The sequence below is a fragment of the Mus caroli genome, unplaced genomic scaffold (assembly GCF_978045245.1).
Source record: "Mus caroli unplaced genomic scaffold, Mus_caroli_1 scaffold_9, whole genome shotgun sequence".
Lineage (NCBI taxonomy): Eukaryota > Metazoa > Chordata > Mammalia > Rodentia > Muridae > Mus > Mus caroli.
This window is the reverse complement of record NW_028227264.1, coordinates 82705913-82731265: the sequence shown is the minus strand read 5'-3', so window position 1 is coordinate 82731265 and position 25353 is coordinate 82705913. Positions and strand designations below refer to the sequence as shown.

Below are 25353 nucleotides of genomic sequence, written 5' to 3'. Positions count from 1 at the left end.
GTCTCAAAATTAAAAAAGTGAAAACAGTTGAGGTGATATCTCAGAGGAGGAATGCTCACACAACACACATGAAGAGCTGTGTTCAGTCCTCAGGGCCACAGAAGCTCTCAAACTGCTTAGAATACTGGAAAAACTATAAATGGCACATCTTTTTAAAAACTGATATATTTATTATCATAAATAAATACACTGTAGCTGTCTTCAGACACACCAGAAGAAGGCATCTGATCCTATTACAGATGGTTGTGAGCCACCATGTGGTTTCTGGGATTTGAACTCAGGACCTTAACTGCTGAGCCATCTCTCCAACCCAAAGGGACATATTTTTAAGTCAGCTTAATGATTTTTTTTATGTATGTAAGAATGTTAGATGACTCTAACCTAACTTTATTTGTAGAATAGATGTCTTATACTGTTTTCAGGATACTAATGAAATGGTTTTTATGATAAATATCATCTTTGTCACTTCGTATTCTGATGAAATTAATATGGAGTAACTTATAAATAAAAGAATATGGCTTATTATGTAATATTTACACAGTATGATGGCATATATTTTATTGTGTCTTTTATATTGATAATTTAAATTTTTTGGCGATGAAATTCTGGAACAAACACAATGTAATTTTTAGTCCTCTCCATACTAATGGGAACTGTCATGTCTCTTTTCTCCCCTGCCCCCTGCACCTCCTCCTTTTCTTCCTCCTCCTCCTCTTTGTGGTTTTGTTTGAAAGAGGGTCTCACTATGTAGCCTAGGCTGGCCTCTATCTTTGGGCAATCCTCTTACCTCGTCATCCTTAGTGCTGTTGTCACAGGAGTGACCGCCGTGTCCAGCTAATGTTCATCCCTGTATCTTCAGAGGCAGTCAGAGGCATCATATGGGCTTCAGTTACATGAATCATAAAAAGTAAAAGCACTTCTACTCAAGGTGGATTATAAAACATTCCTGCTTTTCTTGGGTTTGTTTTGTTTTTGATGCAGGATCTGTGTAGTCCTAGCTGGCTTGGAACTCACTACACAGACCAGGCTGGCTTCAAACTCTCAGTGATCTGCCTGCCTTTGCCTCCCAAGTGCTGAGATTAAAGGCATGCACCTCCATACCTGGCTTCTGTACTATATTTTATAAAAACAAAACAAAACAAAAACCCCTCACTTTTATGTCACAGAACAGATCTGTGCCTGGCTCATAGAATATAGTATTACCCCTGCACCTGTGTGGAAATCAGCATGAGTGTAATTATCTAAGTTTTACACTTTATCTTTTTCTTTGCAGATTGAATTCCTCTCTTAAACGTCTGGATTTTTTTTTTTTAACCAGTGGAAACTTTTTCTACCTAGTGGTCAATGGCTTAATTTGAACAAGCGTTGCTGTGGCTTTGGTTCCGCTGTACTTTTGGAAGCTTGGGTCTGAAGGATACAGGTCTTTTTGTGATGACAATATGACCCACAGTAAAGGAAGACCTGTCACTTACAAGACAAGTGCCAGTCCAGAGAGCGGAGGAGGTTTTGTAGATTGGACTTTAAATTTAAATACAATTCAATCTGACAAGTTTTTGAACTTACTTTTAAGCATGGTGCCAGTCATTTACCAGAAAAATCAGGAAGACAGGCATAAAAAAGTAAATGGCATCTGGCAGGATGGGCTGTCAGGTTCAGCACAGACCTTCAGCAAGAGATCGGAGCCACATCTGGACTACCACGAGTTCTCAGAGCAAGCCTTCCACAGCAGCAGCAGTGGACACACTCCAGCCAGCTGCAGCCCCAAGTACGACGACTATGCTGGCTATAACTACTGTGACGGGAGGGAGGCTTCGGAAACCACTGCCATGTTACAGGACGAAGATCTGTCCAGCGAGGGCGATGATGTTATTGTGGAAACAAGCCAGAGGATTCCGAAGGAGTCCAGTGGGGTCATGGCTCTGCAGATATTGGTGCCATTCTTGCTGGCTGGGTTTGGAACGGTTTCTGCTGGCATGGTTTTGGACATAGTGCAGGTGAGATTTTTGTCTTTAGTTTCACTGTATGTGCAAGCCTGTGTGTGTGCATGCACGCGTGTGTGTGTGTGCATGTGCATGCACGTGTGTGTATGTGTATGCATGTGCATGCACGTATGTGTGTGTGTGTATTTGCTCGATTGTGCACGTGTGCATATGCACGCCTACCTTGGGTATCTTCCTTAATTGCTTCCATTGTGTTTGTGAGTCAGGGTCTCTCTTTCACTTGAAACTCACTGGCTTGGCTGGCAACCACTTAAGCTCTAGGGGCCTGGGCTGCCTCTGTCTTCTTAGCTTCAGGATTATGCATGTCTCACCATGCTTGGCTTTCTGATTTTGTAAATTAATTAATTAATTAATTAGAGACAGGCTTTTCCACACAGCCCTTACTATCCTGGAGTTCACTATGTGTGGACCAGGCTGGCCTTGAATTTACAGAGATCTGCCTGCCTCTAACTCTGCCTCCTAAGTGCTGGATTTAAAGGGGTGTGCCACCACTCCCAAAGGCTTTCTTTTTTCTTTCTTTTAAACATAGATTCTGAGGACTGAGCTTCACTAGGTCCTGAAGCTTCACTAACAGAGCCCTCACCCCATCTTCCTCGTCTCCTCCTCCATCCCTCTTTCCCCTTCTCTTCTCTTCCCTTTGGTCTTTCTTTCCCCCTTCCTTTCCCTTCTTCCTCTTTTCATTTTCTCCTTCTCCCCCGCTCCCCTTCAGTAGGGTCGCATTGCCTAGCTTTGACTGGCTTTGAACTTGTGGTCTTTCCTGCCTTAGGCCCCCGAGAGCTAGGATTGCAGGTGTGTGCCCACATCTGGCTTCACTTCACTTTTGTTGTTTTTTTTTTCTTTTTTCTTTTTTTTTTCATTTTTCCCATGCTATGTCAGTTACTAAAGTCTCCTACTGGGACAACCCCCTTTTAATTGCATTTGTAAAAAAATCTGCCTATGTTATTATGTATTTACATGATCTTTTCAGTTCAGAAAGCAATTTCGTATCATAAGCTTTATGGTGTTTGTCCGAGGGCCATTTATCACTACCTTCATTTCATAGATGGAGACATCTGAGAGATGTCTCCTCTGGGATTACAGAGCCAGCTGTTTCATCAGAGCATGGTGGCACATGCCTGAAATCCAGGCACCCGGGGAAGCTGAGGCAGGAGCATCATGAGTTTGAGATCCACCTGTTCTACTATATAGGGAATTTAGGATAGCCTGAGCTACAGGGTGGCCCCCTGCCTTAAATAGGATTTTCAGTTTGGTGCTGGTCTTATGAGCCTGTTATGCCACTGTTTAGCTTCATACCTTAAACTGAGTAGCAAACATAGGGCCACTAGCTACTTCAGATGTCAACTCTCAATTCCTTTCTCTTCTCTTCTCTTCTCTTCTCTTCTCTTCTCTTCTCTTCTCTTCTCTTCTCTTCTCTTCTCTTCTCTTCTCTTCTCCTCTCCTCTCCCCTCCCCTCCCCTCCCCTCCCCTCCCCTCCCCTCCCCTCCCCTCCCCTCCCCTCCCCTCCCCTCCCCTCCCCTCCCCTCCCCTCCCCTCCCTTCCCCTCCCCTCCCCTCCCCTCCCCTCCCCTCCCCTCCTCTTCCCCTCTTCCTCTTCCTCTTCCTCTTCCTCTTCCTCTTCCTCTTCTTTCTTCTCCTTCTCTCTCTCTCTCTCCTTTTGACCTTGGGAATGTACCTGTGCCTCTTCAGATCTTTATATCCTTATCTGTAACTGTAATAACAACAGTGTAACTTTTTGTGTGTGTGTGAGATTGTTGTAACTAGTGTTAGAACCCAGACTCCAGTCCAGATAAGGAAGTCCCACAGCTGAGTTCTTAACCATTAGGGACATGAACTCTGCCATTATGAAATGGTAAAGAAACTGGGCGTTGTGGTGCATGCCTGGCATCTAGCATTTGGGATACAGAGACATGAAGCTCACATGCTTAAGGCTGGCCTAGGCTACCTTAGTGAGTTAATGGCCAGCCTGAGCTGCTTTCAAAACTCAAGGGCTGGTATGCAGCTCAGTGGTAGAGAGTTTGTCTCACATGTGATAGGCTGTGGACTTCATCTTGAGGACTTCCAAAAAAAAAAAGTGTGAGAAAGTAAATTTTAGGAGGACCAGGACGTCAGGCTTAGTTGTAGCTATTGGTGTTAGCTGTAGAGTGGGGCATAGTGATGTCAGATATTGAACCAACGCCAATGGAGTTGTCTAAAGTCCTCAGATCCTGATCTCAGGAGGGTGTGGTGATTCAAGAACACATTCACTGATGAGATAACCTGTGCTGTGCTTTAAAACCGGGAAGTAGCCTGGGTGCTGTCCCCAGCCTTTAATCCTAGGCACCCAGGAGGCCGAAGCAGACAGGGCTCTGAATTTGAGGCTAGCCTGGTCTACACAGTGACTTTCAGGCCACCTAGGGCCACATGGTGGGACACTGTCTCCATAGCAGTGCCAAGAACAAAAGGAAGGGAAGTTGAGAATAAACTCCACCTCTGTCTTTAGAAGGGTCCTGTGCTGAGGGAAGCCATTGCTTTGTTTTACAGCACTGGGAGGTGTTCAAAAATGTGACAGAAGTCTTCATTTTGGTCCCCGCGCTTCTTGGTCTTAAAGGAAACTTGGAAATGACGCTGGCTTCTCGATTATCCACTGCAGTAAGTTTTTTTCCTATTTCCTATTATGTGTGTTACTTATTTCTCTCCACATGGAAGAGTTTGTGTGACAAGAAGGTTGGTTTCCTGTCTGGTAAGTTTCCCAGCCTCAGAGTTACACGAGATAGCTTTGACTGACGGTGCCCTGGGAGATCTTGGTATCCTCTCACCAGAGGAGATGGACCTGCTTCCCCTTATCAGAAGCCACAGTACGTTTGCCTCCTTTGCTGCCAGGCTGCACTAGCAGGTATTATTAGTGTGTAGTACTTGGGGTGGGCAGATCTAAGAGTGTATGGGTCTGAGGTCGGCTGAGTTGAAAGTAGAGCGAGAATCCTTTGTATTCTCTTTTATAATCGTACCTATCATATATGGCTCATCTGTTCATATCAGTGGATCCATATTTATACTGCATTAGCTAGTGCTGTTTTATCAGACAGGGTTTCAGACTTGCTATGTAGAAAAGACTGGCCCTGAACTTGGAGATCCTCCTGCTTCTGACTCCTTCTGCTGGGATTAAAGACATGCACCACCCTGCACATAGCTATCTCCTTTGATATTATAGAACCCCGTAGTTTGATTTATAACCCATTATTGGATGTTTAACATGCTATAATGGTCTATCATTATAGAGAGTGTTATGACAGGAGCTGGAGAGAGGCGGCTCAGAGGTTTAGAGCACTTACTTGCATGCAATCCCACCACATAGCAGTTCACAACTGTCTGTAACTCCAGTTCCAGGAAAGAAGATGTTGTCTTCTGGCCTCCTGGCACCAAGCTTGTTATATGCATGCATATAGGCAAACATTTATACATAAATAAGTAATGTTGAATATATATACATATATAAATACATTATATATTTATTATACATAACATATTATAATATATTATACATAATATTATAGATATAAATAATATATAATATGTATATTATAGAAATTATAAATACCATAAATATATACTATTGTATGTACACATAAAATATATAATATATTATAAACACACATATTTATATATGATATATAATATATAATATATACTATATATTATAGACACATTTATATAATATATATGTGTGTGTTATATATGTATATGTGTATATATGTGTATGTGTATATACATAGGTATTTGTGTGTATATATATATATATATATACATTGGTATATATAAAATATACATACACACATATATACATACATACACATATACATACATACACATACACACACATATATGTATATATATGTATGTGTGTGTGTATTTGAGATAAGGTGTCACTCTGTAGCCCTGGCTGGCCTGGAACTCAGTGTATAGCCTGAACTGGTCTCAAGCTCACAGAGATGCCCTGTCTCTGCATTCCACGTGCTGAGATCGAAGGTGTGCACCATCATGCCTGACTTAACAATTATGATAAGTGAATGACAGTAGAGGCATAAAGCAGACACAGCTCTGAAGTAAGACTGAGTCAGAGCAGACCAACCGTTAGATACTGACTTACTGATCTGTCTAGTGGCTTACTTAAGGCAGTCCATGTACTGCTCTCTACCAAGCATGACTTCACTTGTTCCCTGAACCAGAATGGCCTGCAGAGGCACCTGTTTGCTTCTATAAATCCTGGCTGTGTTCCACCATGCTAAGATGGGTTTTCCTCAACAGTTGTGCTGGGACAAGAATACAGTGAAGACTCATGACATATATTTACATAGTTTAAGATTATCTAGACTTAGAAACTTTAAAAAATCATCCTAAAATCTGAAAGCCCACGCAGGGAGTGGTGGCCCATGTATTTAACCCCAGCACTGGGGAGGCAGAGGCAGGTGGATCTCTCTGAATTCAAGGGCAGCTTGGTCTACAGTGTGAGTTCCAGGACAGCTAGAGCCACTACACAAAGAAACTCAGGGAACCAAAAAAAGAAAAGAAAAGAAAAGAAAAGAAAAGAAAAGAAAAGAAAAGAAAAGAAAGCAGCTTCCTGTATTATATATTCAAATTCAAAGTGTAAGGGTACCTTTTTCTCAAGTGATAATGTGATGTGATAAATATATTTAAAACTCTTAGAAAAATAAGAGATGGGGCTGGGAAGATAGCTCAGTGGGCAGAGTGGCTGCCATGCAGGTGTGAGGACCTGTATATGATCTGAGGTAGTGAGTGCGTGTGATTCCAGTCCTGGGGTAGCAGAGGCAGGGGAAGCCCTGAGTCTCCCTGGCCAGCCAGTCCAGCCTAGTCGGTCAGTCGTAGACCAGAGAGACACCTTGTCTAAAAACCTGAGGATGACACCTGGGGAATCACATCTTAAGGTGTTCCCTGGCCACTAATGCATGTGCACACAATGTGCATGTTCCCCTGCAAACACACAAACTCCGTGCATATACCCTCCAACACACACACACGTTCTTGAAAAAAAAAATCTAATTGTGAGATCTTGATGTTTAAAATTTAAATTTTATACTTATTGATTATTCCAGTACCTTCTTATTGAACGATGACATCTACTGTGATGCTGAATTTGGATTTTGGTTCTTGATCATTTGGCATCCAGATGCAATGTGTTGGGTATACCCCCAGCCTTAAGAAGGAAAAACAAAAGCGTATGTGGCTTTCCTGTAGTTTTGAGAGTTAGTGGACAGACATGACCATCACCCACACCTGAGTCCAGGAGGCAACTTCCAGGAGAAACTGAGGCAGTGGTGGAAGCATTTGAGGAGGAGAACTCTACTGGACAGGAATGAAAAGGTGGCTTCGGTGTCCCTTGTTGCAAAATGGACTTTGTTCTGATAAATACAGCTAAGCATACAAGCATTTAAACACCATGACGCCATTGCCAGGAATAGTGAAATTTTGGTTCAGTTACCTCAAAGAACATTGTTCTCAATGCAGCTGTCGTTCTTGAGCCTCGTCCAGCGTTTGCTTAGACTCGTAATAGATTATGTCATTCTCTTTTGAAATAGGTCACACTGTGGGAACTCCAGTTTAAAAAGACTATATTTTAAATAAGACCTGTCATCTTTAATCCACATGTTGACATTAAGTCTCATAAAGGTGAATCTAATCTTTTGGGGGACGTCTATTGAGACAGCGTGCTGGCTAGCATTATGTTAACTCAATACAACCTAGAATTAGCTGAAAGGAGTTATTGACTGAGATAATACCTCCATAAGATCCAGCCGTAAGGGCATTTTTCTTAATTAGTGATTGATGGGGGAGGGCCCGGTCCATTGTGCACGGTACCGTCCCTGGGCTGGTGGTCTTGGGTTTCATAAGGAAGCAGGCTAGGCAAGCCATGGGGAATAGAGCCAATAGGCAGCACCCCTCCATGGCCTCTGCATGAGCAGGCCTTCAAGTTCTTGCCCTGTTTGAGTTCCCGACTTGACTTTCTTCAATGATATAGAAGTGAAAGCCAAATAAGCCCTTTCTTCTCCAAGTTGCTTTGGTTATGGTGTTTCATCACAGCAACAGAAGCTCTAACTAAGACAGTCAGGGTCTCACTGTATAGCCATGGCTAACTTGGAACTCACTCTGTAGACCAGGCTGGCCTGGCACTTGTTGTTGTCTTCTGTCCCTGCTTCCTGCATGCAGGGATTGCCGAATCACACCTGATTCAGCCTTAATAATTTTTTTTAAACTCTGCTCTAGTATCTGTTTTGTGTTGAGTATCTTCCTCATGGGTCTGTATAGATCATGTTTTCCATTCATATTTTAGAGAGGAGAGTTTCAAAATGGTGTAGAAGCCCAGCACTAGGAGGAAACCCGTCACTGGGGTTCCTAGTTCAGAGCATCTCTTTGGGAGGTAGGACTGGAGTTACTATCCCCTGTGGACTGAGAACTGTGCAAAAAGGTGGGGCTTCTTGGAGGTGGGGGCAGGGGCAGGGGCAGGGGCAAGATCCCTGTGAATTCAAGGTCATCCTGGTCTACCCAGTGAATTCCCAACAAGGTGGGACCCTGGGGGAGGGGCAACAGAGGGGTGGAGAGAATGAGAATGGATTCTGTCCGTACTGATAATCATATACTGCTAAGGTAAATGAGATAAAGCGAGGATCTGAGGCTGAGATAGGGACATTCCAGACAATGAAGGGTGGAGGCTAGAGTGTGTGTGGTTCATATGCTAGGTGGATACTCCTTCCTTACAGCTGTATGTGTGGAGGTGCCCTTGCCAGCCAGCCAGGGTGCCCCATTTGCCTGATGTGGGTACGGGAACTGAATTCAGGCTCTCTGTTCTGGATTTTTGAAACAGGTTTCTCTGTGTAGACCTGGCTGTCCTGCAACTCTCTGTAAACCAGGCAATCCTTGAACTTGGAGCTCCCCCTGCCTCTGCCTCCCAAGTGCTGGGATTAAAGTCGTGTATCACCACTGCCTGTTGAGCTAAGATGGGTGTTTCTTAAAGTGTGGTCTTTTAATGCCAGCACCAGCAGCCTGTTAGAAGTGGAAATCTTTGGAATCATTCCAGGACTACTGAACCAACATACAACCAGTAATTTGTTTTAAAATAAACCCTCTAGGGACTGGAGAGATGGCTCAGCAGGCCCAAGCACTTGCTGCTCTCGCAGAGCATCTGTGATAAGTTCCCGGCACCCACCTGGTGATTTACAACTGTCTGTAATTCCAGGTTCAGGGGACTATGCCGCCCTCTTCTGACTTCTTTGAGCACTGCGCCTATGTGGAGGATATACGTACATGAAGTAAAACACTTGCGCGAAATAAGATTAACCTAAAACAATTACATAAGCTCTCCAAAGGTTTGTACAGTATACATGAAGGTTTGAGAGGCCATGGGGTTGGAGAAAGATGAGAGTGGTGAAATCCAAAAGACGAAGGTGGAGAGCTAGCCAGGGGCCCAGCAGGCAGAAGGCTGTGCGGTCTGTTGTATGGTCTTTGACTGCTTGTGAGTTAGGGCCCCTTGGAAGGCTTTGAGCACAGGCTCACGTGATGTGAGCTTATAGACATCTTTAACAGACTGTCTGTGTTGTTGGGGCAAAGAGACCAGTCTGTCACTGTGACTTAGGGAAAACATGGTGCTTATTTGGATTGTTAGTAGATGTGGTGAAGTTGATGGGATCTAGGAGGTGCAGGAGAATGACAAAATTGAGTGATGAGTTACAGAGATGGGACAGTAGACTCCTCCAAGATTGGAGGTAAAAGCTAGTTACCAGGAAAGGGTAAAAGGACAGGCAGGTTGGTAGGTGGCAGTGAGCTGTAGTGCATGGTCTTTACCCAGGGGAGTGGACTCAAGTGTGCGAGGCTGAGTGTGTGCAAGTGTGCGAGGCTGAGTGTGTGTGTTCTTAGGTCGTTGGCAGTAATGCAGTTTCAGGTTAGTGGCGGCTTCTTCTTCTCTTTTTAAAAGATTTATTTATTGTATGTGAGTACACTGTAGCTGTCTTCAGACACTCCAGAAGAGGGTGTCAGATCTCATTACAGATGGTTGTGAGCCACCATGTGGTTGCTGGGATTTGAACTCAGGACCTTCAGAAGAGCAGTCAGTGCTCTTAACCTCTGAGCCATCTCTCCAGCCCAAGTTAGTGGCTTCTTAGGAACTTCCAGAACCCCACCTTTTCTAGGCACCCAGCCACGCTCTCCATTCGCCTGCTCGCTCACAGACATTGCTTTGCCTCCTACTTGTTTCTATTTCTTCTTATTTGCTCTTTTTCATAATTAGAAGGTTTAAGAATATATAATCAATATATGATTACATATCTCCTCCTTCCTTTTTCTTCCTTATTCCCTCCCATATCTGCCCCATTCATGCCTTCTCCCAGATTCACGCACGGCCTCCTCTTCCCTAACCATTGTTGTTACATATACAGAAACACAACGTACTGAATCCCTTCAGTGCTGCCTGGATGTGCATGCTTCTAGGGCTGACCACTTGGTACTGCAGGACCAGCCAAGAGACTCATCCCTGGGAAAGACTCGCTTTTCCTCTCTCAGCAGTTATCTGCCTGTATCTCTTCATCCAAGAGTGAGGCCCCACGAGACCTGCCCCATCCGCACTGGGATGGCAGCTGCTATTAGAATTGTTCTGATCTTATTTGGGCAGCCAGATTGTTGATATCTCAGGGGTGTCATGGCTTGAAGACACAGTTTTACAGCAGACACCTTGGTCCCTTGGTTCTTGTAACCTTTTCACCTCCTCTTCTTTGATGGTCCCTGAGCCCTTAGTGTAGCTACTCTCTGCATTTTGAACAGTGGTATTTTCCTATACTGGTCTCTGCTGCCAAATTGTCTTCTTTTTATTTATGTGCCCGTATGTCTATGTACTATGAGTGTGTCTGGTAAGGCAGAGACCAGAAGAATTCCCTGGAACTGCAAATGCAGACAGCTGTGAGCTACCGTGTAGGTGCTGGGAACTGAACCCTTGTCCTCTGGAAAAGCAACAGTGCTCTTTTATCTATCCCAGCATAAAAGAATCTTTTTTGACAAGGGCTGAGGCGTACCTACCAGAAGGGTACCGTTTTGAGTGCAGTTAGGAATTAACCTTGCTTAGGAAAGTGCCAGCAGTAGATTCTTCTCTAAGATCTCTGACCTCATCAACTGCGTGTTGTTCGTGGGCTTGTGGTAATACGAGGGTGGAAAAGTGAAGGGTGTGTGTGTGTGTGTGGGGGAGGATGATTGGAGAAACAATGTAAGCACTGGGGCAGGAAAGAGAGCTGTGTAACCTTGGCAAGGGAATGTTTCCATGCCCACTATTTCTGTCTGTCTTCCAGAATTCATGTCCCCCCACCCATTCACATTAAGTAATTCCCATCATGCAGTAACCTGAATGTTTGTATGGACAGGAGCTGTGGACTGTAGTTCCCTGCCTACAGGGAGAGGTCGGCAGTGATGGTACCAAGTGAATCTGGCCTGAATCCCTAAGTCAGTATCTCATGCTACGCTGTGCCAGCCTCGGTCTCGGTGGACCCTGGTGCATGTGAGCCTCTGCTGCATATTAACAGCTGAGGAGGTCTTCTGGCTCAGACTTCTTTTGGAGTCATTGCAGATTGTTAACTATAGCTATTGACATCTTTCTAATAGTTACTGAGATGGAAGCACTAATGTCTGCCTGCCTCTGGAGCTCTAAATCCACGCTAGATTCACTCCTTAATCATTGCTCAATCGAGTGGAGCTCCAGATTGCTCGAGCTACAAACACGATGAAATCAATAGTTATTGTCCGGTTTAGTAAATGTGACTATAAAAACAGCATGCATAATTGTTGTAAAGCACCGAGAAACCTCGGTATTTGCATTAGCTGGATACTTTGAGTCTCAAGTCCAGAAGGAGATTGCAGAGTAGAATATGTTTTCTAAATTGAATAGATGGCATCTTGATGTGACGCTTAATCCACTGCCCTGTTGCCACTGAGACAGCTCCGGTTCAGCCGTGGGTAAATCTTCCTGTAAACGACAACATCATGTGTTTCCGTGGCGCTGGAGATTGAGCCAGAGCCTAGTGTGCTGTATCTCCTTTACTTGACCTTGTGAAACATTTTTAAAAAGCTTTAAAATATGTATTGAGTGTATGCATGTATGTGGATGCGTGAGCACGCACATACCGTGTGTGGGTGTGAGGTCAGGACAGCTTGCGGGAGCTGTTTCCTTCTCCACTGTGTGACTTCCAGGAATCAAACTCAGGTTGCCAGTCTTGAACAGTGAGCGCCTTCACCACTAAGCCGTATTGCAGGCCGCAGATGTTTTTATAACAGTTGAAAGTCTCCCATGAGAAGATGAAGAATAAGCAAAGTCTAACTCAATGTACTAGATTTATAAATTTCGTGCATGTGTGTCTTGCTAATGATTGTCCATTGCTTTTCAAATTACGACGTTAGAAAAACTTGGCACATTTGGGTGATTTTTATTTTTTAATCCAAGTAGTTGAGAAAGAGAATTATCTGTATTGCAGAGCAGAAGAGTATGTGAGTCCTAATCTTATTTTGGAAAGTATCCCTCCATTTACCAGAAAGCTGTATGTATGTTTTGATAATTGGAGGTATGCAATGGAGTCTGTGAACCTACTGAGCTCTTACTGCTAAGAGTCACACTCACGACTCAAATGTGAATGATTTGTTTATATCCTACTCTCTGGCAGTAACTCTTTGGTTATGTTAATTTTATGCCAGGGAATTATGTGCCAACAGCTCACAACTCACTCTTTCTTTCTTTCTTTCTTTCTTTCTTTCTTTCTTTCTTTCTTTCTTTCTTTCTTTTTTTCTTTAGCACATTTTTTAATTAGATATTTTCTTTATATACATTTCAAATTTCAAATGCTATCCTGAAAGTTCCCTATACCCTCCCCCCACCCTGCTCCCCTACCCACCCACTCCCACTTCTTGGCCCTGGTGTTCCCCTGTATTAGGGCATATAAAGTTTGCAATACCAAGGGGCCTCTCTTCCCAGTGATGGCCGACTAGACCATCTTCTGCTACATATGCAGCTAGAGACACAAGCTCTGGGGGGTACTGGTTAGTTCATATTGTTGTTCCACCTATAGGGTTGCAGACCGCTTCAGCTCCTTTGGTGCTTCCTCTAGCTTCTCCATTGGAGGCCCTGTGTTCTGTCTTATTGATGACTGTGAGCATCCACTTCTTTATTTGCCAGGCACTGGCATAGCCTCATACGAGACAGCCATACCAGGATCCCTTCATCAAAATCTTGCTGGCATATGCAATAGTCTCTGGGTTTGTCTACCACTCTTTCTATTGGGCCTCAGTATAGCAAACTTGGCGTGAGGATGACAGGTGGCACTGTCCTCCAGCAGGTGGATGACTAACTTGTCACCTAAGAACCTATTTCCCCATCTTGACCAAGCGGGGTGTCACGCAGCAGGCCGATGGTGAGCTGGGACTTGTTCTGAGCACAGGCTGCACACAGCAGGAGTATTACTAGAGATGTGTTGTGTACTTTGGGTTCTGTTTAAATGAAGCAGACAGCAGAGCGGATCATAAAAGTATATCCTCTTCACAGGTAAATGTTGGGAAGATGGACTCACCCATTGAGAAGTGGAATCTAATCATTGGCAACTTGGCTTTAAAACAGGTAAGTGGTGGGTGCTTATTCACAGAGCTTGGATGTGAAGCCTACCATTCAAGACATCAAAGTCTAACTCAGTACCCCCAAAAGCTAATGGAATCAATTGATTGATACCCAGGACCTTTGAAAGTTATTTTATTTCTAGAAACTGATTATTTTCTTCCAAATGTAAAAAAAGTATACAAATACTGAAAGACATGGAAAAACCCTATAACTGCAATAGAGCTAGCCTTTGTACTGATACTTATACTATTTAAGACTTTGTTGTTTAAGTACTGCCTTAATTACTGTTCCGTTGCTGTGAAAAGACACCATGACCAACTCTTTTAACAGAATATGTTTAACTGGGGGCTCGCTTACAGTTTAGAGTCTGGTATTATGACTGGAAGCAGACAGGCATGGTGCTTGAGCAGTAGTTGAGAGCGTTATATCATGATCAGCAGCATGCAGTGACAGACAGACACACAGACAGACAGAGAGAAAGAGAGAGAAAGAAAGAGAGAGAGAGGAAGACAGACATACACACACAAACACAGAGGTGGGGGAAGGGAGAGAAAGAAACAGACAGAGACATACAGATAGAGACAAGAGACAGAGAGAAAGACAGAGACTCAGAGCCTGGGCCTGGTAAAGGCTTTTGAAACTTCAAAGTCCTCTCCCAGTGACACACCTCTTCCAATAAGCCCCTTCTCCCCTTCCTAATCCTTAGAAAACTCTAAGAACATTTCAGCTTGACCTTGTAGAAATCTAAGCAGGGGTGGTAAGAACATTTACGAACAGGGATGTACATCAGATGGAGACTACTTGCCTAGCGTACAAAATGTTCCCTGTAACAACAGCAAAACAAAACCAAGACCTTCCAAATATTTATAGATAAATAGGGCACTATAACAAGCTAAAAAGTTGAGAATATATGGATTTAAGCACTGAACAGTCTTAAGCTGTGAACACGAACCTGTCCTGGGCGATCCACACAGGTCATTGTAACAGTCCCCATGCCAGCTTCTGGCAGTCCCTCCCTTGCCACTCTTTCCTGTAACTGGGTTAGGATGGTTGCCAGAGATGGCTAGGAATTTGCTGACTCTGGTTGCCAACATGTTTGGTTTACTCCCCCAAGGACACGTGATGAACAGGAAACAGCAGATACCCTCTAGCGAGGTCAGGTCGGAGCAGTTACCACTGAGAAAGGGAAGAAGAGAAGATGGGGGCTGAGGGCTGAACTAGGGGAAGTTATCTTCTCCCTGAAGCGCACCAGCGACACTTGTGAGGAGCTGGATATAGAGTACTTAAGGACAGGCTTGGAGGGGCTGGAGAGATGGCTCAGCAGGTGAGAGCACTCTCTGCTCCCTATGAGTGCTGGAGTTTGGTGCTCAGCACCCACATCAGGAGGTACATCTGTGAGAGTTTGAGTTCAGCTCTGTCTACATGGTGAGTTCCAGACCATCCAGGACTACACAGAGAGACTCTATCTCAAAAACAAAACAAAAAAGAAGTGACCCCTCATTCCATGCCTGTTGACACAGGTCAGGGCATTTGGAAAACCCACTGTCTTAAGTGGTAATAAAACTAAAATCCAGGAGCCTCTTCAAAATGAAAGCAGTTCAGTAAAACCATACCCAGCACCCTAATGATCTTGAATGTAATGATTAACTAATGATAGTTTAATGTTTTAAAAATTACTAATCTGGATTTTACAAAAATGTTTTTAGGTTCAGGCCACAGTGGTTGGCTTTTTAGCAGCTGTGGCAGCCATCATACTGGGCTGGATTCCAGAAGGGAAGTATTACCTCAGCCATTCCATCCTTCTGTGCTCCAGCAGTGTGGCAACGGCCTTCATCGCATCTCTACTGCAGGGTAAGGGGATCTGTGAAGGTCGGCTTGGCAGTTCTTGACATTTCAATAAAAGGATTGATTTCCCATGATGGCAGCTTTTAAAATATTTGTTCATGATGAAAATGGCAGAACATTTCCACATAAACTTTAAAGAGCCTTAGTTCAAATCTATTCCTCTGTCTCATCTACCTATCTACCTATCCATCCACCCATCCATCCATCCATCCATCTACTTGAGTTCTTTGTATACAGCCCTGGCTGTGCTGGAACTAGCTCTGTAGACCAGGCTAGCCTCAGCCTCACAGAGGTCTGCCACCTTCTGCCTCCTGAGTACTGGGATTAAAGGCGTGCACCACCACCTGATTTATTTTGTTTGTTTCATTATTTACAAACACAGTGGAGGACAGGCTTTTTGAGCTCGGCCCCTTGGCCATAGGTAGATGTTCTGACTCAGTTTTCAATAAGAATACTGCACTTTAAGAGTTAAGAAATGCTTTCCTGGAAGTCACACAGGGGACTTTCTGGCTTGTCACAAGCATTCCAGGGATTCTTAGTTTCAAAAGCAATCCCTCATTTAAATGTTTGGTTGAGGGTACTTCCATGCTGCTAGAGGAACTTAGTTCAGTTCCCAGAACCTAAATGAGGCAGCTCACAATTGCCTGTGACTACAGCCCAGGGTGAAGGCAGCTCACAATTGCCTGTGACTACAGCCCAGGGTGAAGGCAGCTCACAATTGCCTGTGACTACAGCCCAGGGTGAAGGCAGCTCACAATTGCCTGTGACTACAGCCAGGGTGAAGGCAGCTCACAATTGCCTGTGACTACAGCCCAGGGTGAAGGCAGCTCACAATTGCCTGTGACTACAGCCCAGGGTGAAGGCAGCTCACAATTGCCTGTGACTACAGCCCAGGGTGAAGGCAGCTCACAATTGCCTGTGACTCCAGCCCAGAGTGAAGGATGGATGCGACACCAAGAGCATCAGAGGGCATCTGCACTCACGTGTGTACTCGGTCACTCAGCCACACAAGTATACACATAAAAAACAAAAAACAAACTAAAAACCCAAACTTTACGTTTCTGCGGCACTATAAACATAACCTTGTACTTATGTTTAAGGTAGCATATTTTGGGTTATATATTTAAAAAACAGGAGTTAAAAGAATTAACTGAGCTGGGTGGTGGTGGCACATGCCTTTGATCCTAGCGCTTGGCAGTCAGAGAGGGGTGGATCTCTGAGTTTGAGGGCAGCCTGATCTACAAATCGAGTTCCAGGACAGCCAGGGCTACACAGAGAAACCCTGTCTCAAATACCACATCCCCCAAATAAACATTAACTGCATTAGAATTTATAGGATTATCTTTTGTATTTATCAATATGAGCACTATATTAGGCTCCATGTATGTTACAGAATATAATCATTGAAGCTTAGTTTTTACTAATTTTTTTTGTTAGTTGTGGGTTTGTTTTGTTATGTTTTTGTTTTTGTTTTTGAGACAGGAGTCTCTCTATGTAGCCCTGGTTGTCCTGGAACTCGCTATGTAGAACAGGATGGCCTCAAACTCACAAAGATGCCCCTACCTCTGCCTCCCAGTTGTTTGTGATCAAAGGCATGACCCATGCCTGGATAGATCTTGCTGCATTAAAATAATAATAATAATACCTCATTCTGACTTTGTTTCATTTAGAAAGTGCTACTTAAAAATTTTCAATATATCAAGTGTGAAATATCTACAGTTTTCAAAGCTCAAATTTTTAAGTGAAATTTTTATGTTCCTCACTTTATCTGGCTTTACTCACTTTATATGGTCACTTGATATCTTAGCCATTTTAATATGTGTAAAGCGGGTACTGTAAACTTCACTTCATAGGTGAGGAAGCTTCACCTCCTTATCAGCAGTACAGTCAAATTACAGCTCGGTTCTCCGACTCCCAGCTGTCCACTGGGCTGTGTGTGCGGTTCCCAGGATGGACATGGTGTAGCCCAGGAGCATCTGTATGTAGGGCTCTAAAGGTGCTGATCTGGAGAAAGGTTTCTGTAGGATCTCGGACGGCTATGCAAACATTTTCCTTCCCTTTTCAAATGCACTATGGAAAGAGTAGCTCTGATGATGAAAACCTCCTGGTGTATAAGATGTGAGCATCGCTTGGTGCAAGACACAAATTCTGCTGCTTGCAGGTTTGGCTTTATGAGCTACGGTGCTGGGTACTAGAGCAGAATCGTAAACTGTGTGGCCTCTGGCAAGATTTTAAGCCCTATTCCCTAGACCTTGGGCTTATTACCCATAAAGCTAGCATGCCAGAATAAAATGTTTACAGCCACGGGTACTCTGAAGGTGTGGTGAGATGCTGCTAATCCCTTCCCACAATGCTTCTGCTCCAGACTGATATACAGTACCGTGTGAGCTACACACTTTCCATTTCTTTGTATGATGTTCTTTCCTTTTTCTTCTTTTCTTATGCTCTTGGTTATGGACATAAGTGTTACACTCTTTTTTCATTTGTATGATTCAAGAAAATAAGGATCTGACAGTGTAAGCACTCAGTCCCATTTCATCTGTCACTGGCTGAGAGACAGGAACTTGAGCCAGAGAGTACTTTGTAAACTGGGTATGGTACTTGACGCCTTCAATCCCAGCACCAAGAGGGAGAGGCATGCAGGTCTTTGTGAGTTCAAGGTCAGCCTGGTCGACATAGCAAGTCCCAGGACATGTAAAAGCTACATAGTGAGATCCTGTCTCAAAAAGAAAAACAGTATCTTTTAAACTTTTTGTTTATTTGTTTTTGTTTATAAGGTCTTGTCAAATGTCCTCAGCTAGCCTGGAACTGGCTGGCCTTGAAGTCATAGATAGTCACTGGCTTCTGCCTTTCCCTCCCAAATTCTTGCATGAAAGACATATACCAGCACCCCCTTCCTCTTTATTTAGTTTTTAAAAAAGATTTAGTTATTCTTACTTTATGAGTATGAATGTTTTGCCTACATGTGTGTGTGTGTGTGCAATATGTTCAGGCCTGGTGCCCTTGGAGACCAAAAGAAGGTGTAGCCCCAGAAACTTGAGTTACATATTGTTGTAAGTCACCACATGGGTACTGGAAACCAGACTTGGGTCTTCTGCAAGAACAGTCAGTGCATTTAATGACTGAACCATCTCTCCAGCCCCAAAGACTATTACTTTTTAAACAAACAAACAAACAAACAAACAAACAAACAAACAAACATATTCTTGCCATTTTCCCTTTTTTTTTAAAAAAAAGATTTATGTATATGACATTGTTGCTGTCCTCAGACACACCAGAAGAGCGCATCAGATCCCATTGCAGATGGTTGTGAGGCACCATGTGGTTGACAGGAATTGAACTCAGGACCAGTGGAAGAATAGTGCTCTTAACCACTGGGCCATTTCTCCATCCCCCACCACTCCCCCTTCTTTTCTTTCTCCCTTTTGGTTTTTATTTACTGTATATGAATCCATATTTTGCTTGTACATATGCCTGTGCACCAGAGTGTCAGGTGGGTGCAGAGAATTCAACCCAGGTCCCCTGTAAGAACCAGTGCTCTTACTCACTGACCAAATTATCTCCCAAGAGTGTCTTGTATCCTCTGTTCTGAACCCTAGAGTTCAAATTGTAATTAATTATGTCTTGCTTCCTTATACTTTGTTTTGGACAATAAGAAGAAGCAATTTTAGTTACCATATATGGCATTTTTTTTTTACTGTGCACAGAAATAGGACTATTCTCTTTTTAACATTTTCACACTTCAAGGGTTAAAATTAAAATCTTTGGTTTGATACACACACACACACATATATATGTATATATGTATTATGTATTACATTTAAAGCATATACCTCATTAAATTAGAAATTCAAGTTTTAATTTTACAGTCAATGCAACACTGAATCAGTATGTTCTGTGATCTTTTATAGTTTGTGGAAGAGCATTTTGCCAAAGTGTTTTGTTTCCTCAATCAGTTTATTCGAACATTCTAACTGAAACCAATGTGCTGTTCATCCATGCTGTGTATTTCAGCATTTGGGGAATGGATTTTTTCCAAGTCAGCTTCAAAAGTAACAAGTGTTCTTTCTCCTAGGAATAATAATGGTTGGTGTTATCGTTGGCTCCAAGAAGACAGGCATCAACCCTGACAACGTGGCCACACCCATTGCTGCTAGTTTTGGTGATCTAATAACTCTCGCCATACTAGCTTGGATAAGTCAGGGTTTGTACTCCTGTCTTGGTAAGTGAAACTGAACATGGCATTATTCAGAGTCTTTAAGAGAAATGTAAAATGTCATGAACCCATGGTGACCTTCATCTGTTAGAACTAGGGGTAAAATTGATTTCAAACACTGTAGCCTGTATGTTTTTATGTGCTGTGGTTCTCATGTATGGTTTTTTCTCTTACTGAGTTCAGAACTCTGAGGTAAGGTTTATTTCTGTAATCTTTTTCCTTTCTGCCCCATCCCCTGCTTTTCTTTCTTGAGGCAGCCTCTGTCATGCAGCCTCAGACAAGGCTTGCCTTCAAATTTCACCTCCCAAGTATTTGGTTGCAACACCTAGGTATCCTTGGTAACTTCATTGAGAAAACAGAGGACCATGGGAGTTATATATGCTGCCCAGCATTATTCAAGCCTGTCGTACTCCATAATCTCTGTGCTTTCTTCTAGTTGGATAGCCAGTTAGGAGTTACCCTCTGCTGTTTTGTTACTCTGTGTGTGTTTTGTGTGTGTGTGTGTTGTGTGTGTGTGTGTTGTGTGTGTGTGTCTGTGTGTGTTGTGTGTGTGTGTGTGTGTATGATTGTGTGTTTTAATTTACCAATGGTTATTTTTTCACAGGAGAAGGGAGATTGTCTAGGCAGGCATGGAGGCACACACTTGTAATCCTAGTATTTGAGGCAGGAGCATTGTGATTTTGAGACCAGAATGTGAGACCCTGTCATCAGAAGGAAGCTGTAAGAGCCTAAACAGGGTGCTCAGTGCTCTTTGACTAATGTTGAAGGTAGAGAAGTTTCTCCTGCTTTGAGGAGCCCTAAGAGAAAAGGAATACACAAGAGGATGAAGGGTTTCTCCCAACACCATTAAGAGGATATACTTGCCTGCCACAGATTAACTGGGCATGATACTACAAGCCTGTAATCTCAGCACACATGGCGGCTCACAAATAACTGTAATTCCAGTTGAATCTGATGATGATCTGGTGGCCTCTTCTGGCCTCCTTGTGTATCAGGCATGCAGGTGGTATACACACATACTTGCAGTTAAAACATCCATGCAGATTAAATAAATGAATGATGTCACCATAATTGATAGGTTATTTCTTTGCCAGTGAAAAGAGCCAGTTCAAGACAGATTAGATTAGATTAAATTCAGGTTTATTGGGAAGCTGCTCTCAGGTGAATTCACTGGCCCCAAGGAGCAAGTCACCATGGGTTGGGGGACAGAGAGAAAGGGCACCGTGCAGAGAAAGGAGAAGGAGGAGGTGAATAAGGAGGTAGAGGAGGAAGAGGAAAAGGAGAAGGAAGAAGAGGAGGAAGAGGAGGAAGAGGAGGAGGAGGAGGAGGAGGAGGGGAATGGTGAACCCAACATACATGGATTATATTGGGAAGAGCCTCTGGGAGAAGGGCAATCTAGCCTCTGGACTGGAAAGTTCAGGGTTGGGGACTGGGTGTATCAGGTAGGGATGAGGGATGCTGGGAAAACCTGGAGGCCAGGTCTGCTTTGACATGTAAAATATGCACCTCAGTCCCTTGGCCCGGAGTCCAAAACCAAACAATAACGTGTCATTGTTTAAAGCTTTCACTATTTTGAGTGTTCTGTGGTGCCACACTAAGATGGGGTCTTGGTAGGGCCTCACTGTGTATCTGAGGCTGCCTCTCTCAAACTCATCCTTCATCAGCTTTCTGTGCACTGGCATCATGGGTGGGAACCAGTACATCTGACATCACTTTGTTTGCTTTGAGGAGTTGAGGCTTGAACCCAACACCTTGGACTGTGCTGCAGCAGCAATGCTTGGCGTGAGTGAGGAGTGAATGCAGTGTTCCATAACCTTAGACAGCAATGCTGTTAAATGCCGTTTAAGATATTCCAAGCCTTTATTTGCCTCCTGAAAGTCGGCTTACCTTCATTCAATTCGCAGTGTTCCGGATCCTTTTCATTTCATCTGTGTAATTGACGCCCCCGAGGGATTTCCTTTTTAAATGGGCTACCGGTTAATTCCACAATTAATTTAACAGTTTACAGGTGTTCTGAAGCGTTGTTTGCATTTGGGTTGCCAAAGCGGCTGCATCCTGAGCACTAGGGGGCCTCAGAAGCTCAGGATTTTCATTCTGAATACAAAGATTAGAAGTAGGCACATTTAATTTTTAAGATCCCATTCATCTTGTTGAGAAGTCAGGTCCTCGAAAGCAAACTTTAATTTCTGAACTACTCTGGAAGCACTGGGCAATGCTTAGAGGGGAAAGGAGGGTCTTTTTGGTAGCTGTAAGTTCTGGCTGTAGAGACTCCATGCTACATGGCTCAGAGGCTACCAACTATGCTGCTCGAAGAACTGGACACAGGAAAGGTTTCCCGGATCAATTCACCAAGAGGATGCAGCAGTTGTAAATCTGTGTGTACCCAATGTCAGTGCTGCAAAATATGTAAAAGTTAATAACTGGCTGGAAGGGAAGAGGGGGAACAATACAAGAACAGTGGGGGCTCCAGCACCCCCTTTCCACAGTAGGTAGGTAAGTCATCCGGATGGAGGCCCAGTGAAGAGACGCTGGACTTGACCTGCGCACTGGTCCACAGGAGCCTGATAGTCTACAAAGTGTTCCAGTCAACAGCTTCATGAGGTATTTTTTTCTTGTGGGAGTAGAGCACTTTCTAGAGTACACCCCATGTCTAGCTAGGAGACAAAAGCTAACACATTTAGGAAGCAGACATCATGTTCTGCCTTGGGTCACTGTGATGGTGTGAGACTGGAAAGTGGAAGGAAGATAACTGTATGCAAATTCAACAGTATGCCTCCCACAGTCAGTGGGTCAGAGATCTCAACGTGGAAACATCGTAAGACAGATGAGTCTAGAGACCGGCTCCATAATGCCCTGGATGGAGCATGGGCAGGCCTAGGGAGGAAGACAGACACTCATAGTTATAAACACCTGTATTAACAAAAATGGCAGGCAGCTGACTGCCACACAGCAGGGAACTGACAAAGAGCAAACTGAGCCCAGGGTTAAGAGGAGGAGTAAAGTAAGGAACCAAGTAGGAAAGCTGCAGAACAAATCAGCAAAATGAGGGCTTGGTTTTTCTTGAAGAAAATTGACAAAACCGCAGCTAGACTAAGAAGAGAAAAGACTTGATGTCAGACCAGAAAAGCAAGCACCGGCATCGTAATGGGTGCTGTAGAATGGAGAGGACCACAGGGATTATGTGCCAAAAACTCAGACTCCAGGGATGGGTGCATCTCTGTAAACATGTACCCACAGAGACCTGACTAGACACGCAGCAAATACACTGGAATAGTAATTAAAGAGAAAAGAGGATTACCACAAGTGTGGAGCCAGTCTGGGCTCCAGAGTGAGACCCTGTCTCAACAACTCAGGTTAAGTACACACAAATGCACATTAAACAATTAATACCCCAGACAACAAAAGCTTCCGTGAAGCGTTCCGAGAGAATTCGCCCGGGCGTGTCTTATGAGGTCGGCCTCTCAGCCTGATATCAAAGCCAGAGGCCCTGAGGAAGCTATGGGCCAGTGGCACTGATGGGCAGAGCTGATGCACTCTCAGTAAAATAAGAGCAAGCAGAGTTAAAACCATGAAGCATTGCCTGTGTGATGGTGCCGGGGAAGAGCGCCCATTCCTTCCACGCCCGCTCAGCATCAAACTGGTAGTACACACAAGTAGATGGAAAAAGGGATGAAAGGCATCCAAACTGAAGAGCAAGAGCTAGTTACAGCTGTCTGTAGGTGACATGCTCCTGTGTCTGTTAAAAGAAGAAAAACAACAACAACAACAAAAACCCTGAAGATTTCACCAGTTAGTTTTAGAACTAATAGATGGGTAAAGGTTTCAGAATGTGAACCAGTACACAAAACTCAGGTCATTCCTTTATGCCAGTAAAGACTTACCTGAGCTAGAGGTGGTGTGCGTCTGTCTGTAACTTGAAGAGAGCTGAGGCAAGAGGATCGTGAATTTGAATCCAGTACATGGCAAGCTGTAGGCCATCCTTGCTTCATAATGAGAGTCTGTCAACAAACCCACCTGCCCACCCATTTAGATGTCTGTCCCAGCTTACCCACTTAGTCATGGCATTTTGTTGAGGCTCCGTTCATGACTTTCTGTGTGTTTGGTCAGTGACTATAGGGATTATTTTGCCTAAATACTCACTTTCCTCTCCCTCTGTTTTTAAACTGATAGTTCACTGCAGGAAGTCAGTGGGCTGGACAATAACTAGAGTACTGCCTGTGGCTATATCTTTGTGTTTAAAAACACAAACTTCTTGATACTGTGGGCTTTAAAAATTTTTAACTTTAATTTCTTTGTAGTCCCCTTGGTGCCGTATACATATTAGATGTTGAATAAATACTGTTTTATACAGTACATTATTCCTTTGGAAAATGATTTCGTTCATATGATCAGAATTTATTTGAGTGGCCCTCCAAAGATTTTGGCATGGTGACTGTCCAGTGATATGATTGGCTGTAACAAAGCACCCTTTGCAGGAGGTGTACTCAGGATTAGAGGAGTTGTGTCGGGCATCTTGCCTCAGTAAAGAACACTGGAGAGTAGCATCACTCTAGAAAAGTAGAAATGGCAGGAACTGTTCGGGTGGATAGAGAAGAGGAGCTGTTGTAGTGTGAGCTCTGGTTCATAGGACTAAGGTGCTCTTTGCTGGGGAAGTGCAAAGGCTTGTATTCATTCACAGGGCACTGGTTACCTGTACAATAATCTTGGAAGCTATCAGAATCTATCACCGAGCCAGCAACTGGAGTAACAACACAGCTGTTGCTGCTGTTTCCATTTTCTTTTTTTTTTGTTTGTTTTTTTTGTTTTTTTCGAGACAGGATTTCTCTGTATAGCTCTGGCTGTCCTGGAACTCACTTTGTAGACCAGGCTGGCCTCGAACTCAGAAATCCACCTGCCTCTGCCTCCCAAGTGCTGGGATTAAAGGCATGCGCCACCACCGCCCGGCTGTTTCCATTTTCTTGTTTCCGGATTTCTTTCCAAAGCAGAGTTGGAGCTTATCAAGGGAACGTTTTCACATAGACCTATGCTTTGGCATCAGGGGAGAGCATGGAGCAGAAGGACAATATCCACCTAAGACTCGAGCGTGGGCTGCTCCAGAGGGTCATGCTCAAGTGTCTTTTGCAGTGGCCCCATGTAGGACTTTGACTTCTACAGTTTAAAGGGTTTCTGCGGAACTCCGTCCGTGTTCTTTTAGTTAAATGGGACAGTCAGGGGAGGTGCATTCCTCAGGTGTGTGGGAGTGGATGGCTAAGTTCTAACTGAAGGACACTGATGATGGTGTGTGTGAGGCTCTCAGAGTCTACATCTGGGAAAGGAGTGGGGTTCCACCCACAGGTCATAACATCCACTCTGGCCTTAGCTTGGCTCTCTGCCATTTCATCATTCATGTTTGAAACATCCCTGTAAAAAGGGAATATTGTCTCTGTCTCTGTGCAGCCAGTCTTCACAGCAAAGTGTTTATTGTGCTGGAATTCCGGACTCTGAGCTGAAAAACTCTTAGCCAGACTCAGGGGAAGAGGTTCCTTTCCCTTCCACGCCCTCTTGATTGTCTCTGGTTTTCTATTGTGCCTCAGTTTCTCCTTCTGGGACCTTAGTTCCTTAATCTTAAGGGTTTCTGAGGCCGAACTCTGTTTTTGTAACCTCTGCACATCAAAGAAGGATGGAGAA

The 25353-nt window shown here is 43.8% G+C and overlaps 1 protein-coding gene across 4 annotated transcripts in view; it reads left to right on the top strand.

Annotated features, from left to right (window-relative positions):
• The window catches only part of Slc41a2 (solute carrier family 41 member 2), a 104074-nt gene that overhangs the window by 19214 nt on the left and 59507 nt on the right, over nt 1-25353 (top strand). For all 4 annotated transcript variants that reach the window (XM_021174397.3, XM_029482529.2, XM_029482530.2 and 1 more), the window contains 5 exons: nt 1274-1994; nt 4520-4627; nt 13557-13628; nt 15332-15476; nt 19546-19692. In XM_021174397.3, the coding sequence (XP_021030056.1) occupies nt 1440-1994; nt 4520-4627; nt 13557-13628; nt 15332-15476; nt 19546-19692 (1027 nt within the window). In that variant the 5' untranslated portion in view covers nt 1274-1439. The remainder of the gene's footprint in view (nt 1-1273; nt 1995-4519; nt 4628-13556; nt 13629-15331; nt 15477-19545; nt 19693-25353) is intronic.